Below are 4,941 nucleotides of genomic sequence, written 5' to 3' on the forward strand. Positions count from 1 at the left end.
GTACCTGTGGAGGCCTCAGCAGAGAGCACCGGTGTTCTATAGCCCCGGATCACCCCATAGATGGAGACTCTATAAGGAGTGGCAGCCTTGAGACCTGGAATGTCCACAGCCCTCAGGCTGCCGGGCACCGTGAGGTTCTGAGCAGCTTCCACCTTGTTGGCTTCCTGCACCTGAATGACAAAGTGCTCATAGGCCTGATCAGCTGCAGTCCAGTTGAGTCTGAGGCCATCCCAGCCAACCTCAGACACGGCTAAGTCTCCCAGCTGAGGGAGTTCCTCTGAAGAAGGACAGAGAGGTATTTGTCAGTGCTGCAAATCAAACATGAAGAAATAAAGTCCCGTGGCCCATATTTAGGAAAAACAGAAAGAGGGGAGAGAGAGAAAGAAAGAATTTGCTGTTTGGTAATTCCTAGTCATTGGGCACATGTAGGCTGAGCTTAGTATTTTATAGCTTTCTTCAGAAGTTGAAAATGGTCAAATATGGAGAACATCTGTATTGTTCATCCTTGAGGTGGCAGAGAACACCATTGTACAATCTACCTGGAAGTACTTGATCATGCAACAGCTAAAGGGCACAGGAAAAGGGGGCAGGTTGGGAGTCAGGACCAGGGGAGTGGGCATAGTGAGAAGTACAGACTTCTGAGGTAGACAGATCTTGGTTAAAATTCCAATAGTAACATTCACTGGCTGTGTCATCTTGGATATGTAACCTGCTTCTCTCTGAGCCTCATTCTCTCTATATTTAAATGGCGCTGACAGGACCACCTGATTGGATTGTGTGATGATTAAATGACAACATTTATCACCTCTTCGTATCATGCCAGATGATATAGAAAGCATCACTGCTAGTCGTCTCCCCTTGGAGCTTCTTTGGTCATGTGGGAGAGACTCGCCTGCTTCATTTCATTGCTTGAGATTAGAAATCATGCATTGCTGGGCACATGCTGTCTGCTTGGGTCTACAAAGCGTATGCTGTCTCAGGTTTGAACAAGCATGTTTTATCTCTAGACTTTTTTGGCTTTCAGGGGTCAGAGGTCATGCCCTAGATTCTTGGGGTGGTTCTCCCCTCCCACCTGCTTCTGCTAGCACTTTGAGTGAGGAAAAGCTGTGTCACAAGCAATGTCGTCCATGTGAAATGAATGTGCTGCCTTTAACTAACAGTGATTACATCTTTCTCAGTAAATGGTGCAGAGCACGGTTCACCATTAATTTTTTTTTTTTTTTTTTTTTTTTTTTTTTTACAATGTGGGAAGGAAATTTAGTGTAGTTTTTACTGCTTATTAATTTTGAAATGAGAGCATGGAAAGCTCCACTGTTTTGTGAGATGCTGCTCAAGGTTATGTGCAATCCCTCAACCTGTCTTAAGGCATAAGTGGCCACAGATTTGAAGTTAAAGAGGAAAATGTCTGCAGGGGTGTCATCAATAGAAAGAGAAAGAAAGAAAAAAAGAGAGAAAGAGAGAAAGAGAGAGAAATGAAGGGAGAAAGAAAGAAATGAAGATAGAAAGAAAGAAGAAGGAAAGAAGGAAAGAAGGAAAGAAGGAAAGAAGGAAGGAAGGAAGGAAGGAAGGAAGGAAAGAAAGAAAGAAAGAAAGAAAGAAAGAAAGAAAGAAAGAAAGAAAGAAAGAAAGAAATATAGATAAGGGCATCATGTTCTCAGGTGTCCCAGGATTCGTGCATTATGAGTCTGAGAAAGTTCTGCTTTTTAGGGGGCTGTTTTCAAACTGTGTCCCACACATACCTGCATCTTCTGGAAGGATTGTTTTGGGGACAGATGTAGGTTTGCCCCCTCGTCTTTTCTAGCTCACTGAGAATAGCTTTTATCTGTCATGCAGAAGTGTTCCTGGGAAGATTTCATTTGCTAAAGAAGTCTGTGGCTTAAAAACAAAATTTTGTAGAACTACAAATGTGGCTCAGTAGTGTCCTGTACTGGGATCACACGTGTCTCAAAGGTCCATTTTACTCTTGTTTGCTCTGAAGCTGGTCGAGAAACACAGGGCAATGGTAATCTGGTGGGCTCATGTATGCTCATATGACCATAGGCCTCTTTAAAGCTATTTCTAGAGCATACGGTTTTCTATGATAGATTAAGCAGCATATTTTCAGGGGACAAATTGAGATAAATTGTTACTTTTTTTCTATCCATGTTGAGTGGAAAACACTGAACTCAAATGTGCTGTCTTTTCTTGGAAATGTTCTTGCCTTGAGAAACTGTTAAGAGATAGATGTGAAAATTTCAGCAAAAGATTATTACATCGTTCCCAAAGGTTATTCTGTAGAGACCAGATTAGGAGTTGGGTGTGAGTTAGTGACTCTGAGATCAGGAGTGATAAGCTTCCTCTAGGAAGTTCTGATTGTATCCTTGTGCTATGGCCCTACTGCATGTGTTGTTTTCTGTTGTGACTGTTGTTATATGATACATTTTACTATTTGCTATTCAATACTACAGGGTGCGTAGGGTACTCTGTTAAGTACTTTTATTCATAAATTCATTTATTGCCTTTGACAGTATTCTGAAGTGAGGATATTATCTTGATTTGAAAATGCCAAAAGAAGCCCCAGAGATGTAAAGCGATATACCCAAGAATATTCAGCCAGTAAAGTGGAATTCTAGCCAAGGCCTTCCTGAGTCAATCACATTAAGGTTGGACACTCTGCCACATGGGAAATTTCTAATCCAGGGACAGCCTGGATTCTATCACATCTCTGGGCTAGAAGAAGGGTCGGATACCTGTGGAAACCTCAGCAGCAAGGGGTCGAGTGCTGCGGCCCCTGACCTCGCCGCGTAAGGTGATCCTATAAGCAGTGCCAGCCATGAGGCCTGGGATTTCCACAGAGCGCAGGCTGCCAGGAACGGTGAGATTGTGAGCCCCTTCCAGCTGGTGGGCCTCTTGGACCTCAATGACAAACTGGTCATAGGTCCCATCTGGTGTAGTCCAGTCCAACTTGAGGGCATCCCAGCTAACTTCGGTCACTGTGAGGTTTCCCAAACTTGGAACCTCCTCTGCATAAGGACACAGAGTCACTGAGTTACTAAAAAAGGCAATTGCACGTTGGGATTCAGGTGAGATGGCATTTTGGCTAAGGCTGGGCCGAGTTGTCTGGTTAGTGTCGATTCCAGATGCAAGATTTACAGCCGTGTTGAACACACACTCATTGTTGGCACTGAAGCCAGGACTTTTCTATTCAGCCTTTGGGAATGAAAGATGGTTTTAGTAATTGTTCACAGCTTCCATTCTTGACATACAAATAGGGCCTTGGGGAGTCCTTTAGCGTTCCTAAAATGAGCTCAGAGCTATTTTTTTTAGTAACAAGTTATGCTTTCCAGCTTCTTAGATATTATGACTAGAACTTTCTTTGTAAGAAAAGTCACCTCTCGCTTTTCAAAGGAAGAGAAGTTGGAATTTTCCATGGAACTGTCTACTGGGCCATGACTAGAGCTTGGCCAAATAAGGGATGTGACATTTGGGAAGAAGCAAGGATGAATCACTGGTATTTCCCCCAACACGGTAGGGTGCTAAACCCAATTTGGAGCTTTGATTCCTCCTGAAGAGAGACAAGAGAGACAGAGCAGATGAGTGAAATAATCTAGAATACCTGTCCAGACTTCAACAGAGAGAGGAGCTGTATTGAAATCCTGAGTGAGCCCACGGATGGTGACTTTATAGTGAGTGGCGGCTTTGAGCCCTGGCAGGTCCACGGACCTCAGTCCTCCTGGGACTGTGAGGTTCTGGACCGCTGTTACTGTGTCAGCCTCCTGCACCTGAATAAGAAAGTGCTCATAGGCCCCTTCTGGAGCAGTCCAGTTGAGTTTGAGGGCATCCCAGCCCACCTCGGCCACCGTGATCTCTCCCAAGTTGGGAGATTCCCCTGGAGAAGGACAAAAAACTAGTTTACATCGCATATCGAGACCCAGGAAATCTTGAACACAAAGCTTGATATCACTTCAAAATGTGACTTTCGATAAATGTGTGTCATACAACTTTCTAATTGCTGAAATAGAGCACAGGGAGATGTATGGGGAAACACTTGTTCTTTTACCTTATGAGAGAATTGTCCTAAATATCAGTAGACAAAGAGATTTATTTAGGGACCTTTTTTCTTTTTTAATAGAGTGTTGAAACATCTCTTAACAGGAAGGAGCCTGTTTTGGAGAGTAATGTCCCCTCTCCAGGCTAGGTAGATTGTCCCACAGAATGGCCTCTGCACAGCTCCAGAGAGTGCTCCCAGGGAAGGAAATGATATGGTGGTTGTGGAGCTGTGTAACCTGATAGTCTGGCTGTCCGTTATCAGATCCCAGGGTACTATTACTTGTGGCAGAACAGGTCCCTTTGTTATGGTATGGATTAAAAATTCCTCCTGAGAGACTCATGAGTTCAGATGGGGAGCCTTTGGAAGATGATTAGATCATGGGGGGGGGCTATACTCATCCGTGGATTAATTCATCAATGAGCTCACATTTGAATGTGCTATTAGAAGCTGGGTCCTGATTGGAGGAAGGAAGTCACTGGGAATGTGACATGGAAGGCTGTATCCTGTCCCCAACACCTTCTTCTTTCTCTGGCTCTTCCTTGCCCTCTGTTTCTTGCTCACCATAAGGTGTGCAATTTTCCTCTGCCACACCCTTCTGTCATGACCTTCCTGCCTTGGAGCCAGCTGATCTTGTACTGAGACCTCTGAAACTGGGAACCAAAACAGACCTCTCCTCTTTCATGGTGTGTATGTCAGGGATTTTATCCCAGCGGTGAAAAAGCTGATGAGTGAACCCTACCAAAGCTAGGTGTGTCTGATTGTCCTCGGGCAGGTTCCTGTGGGGAAAAACAGAAACTTTAAAAATAAACGTAGGAAGTACCTGTGGAGGCCTCAGCAGAGAGCACCGGTGTTCTATAGCCCCGGATCACCCCATAGATGGAGACTCTATAAGGAGTGGCAGCCTTGAGACC

General features: G+C 44.4%; 1 protein-coding gene across 1 annotated transcript; it reads right to left on the minus strand.

Moving 5' to 3' along the window:
* Positions 1-4: 4 nt before the first annotated feature.
* LOC106147684 (tenascin-like) lies at positions 5-4,941 on the minus strand (the record flags this gene model as incomplete). The annotated part of the gene is given in 4 exon segments (XM_013510225.1): positions 5-277; positions 2,730-3,002; positions 3,596-3,868; positions 4,851-4,941. Coding segments are annotated over 4 exon segments (910 nt in total), but the record flags the coding sequence as incomplete, so codon positions are not given.

The sequence above is a fragment of the Chinchilla lanigera genome, unplaced genomic scaffold, assembly GCF_000276665.1.
Source record: "Chinchilla lanigera isolate Chin_1 unplaced genomic scaffold, ChiLan1.0 scaffold00989, whole genome shotgun sequence".
Taxonomy (NCBI): Eukaryota; Metazoa; Chordata; class Mammalia; order Rodentia; family Chinchillidae; genus Chinchilla; species Chinchilla lanigera.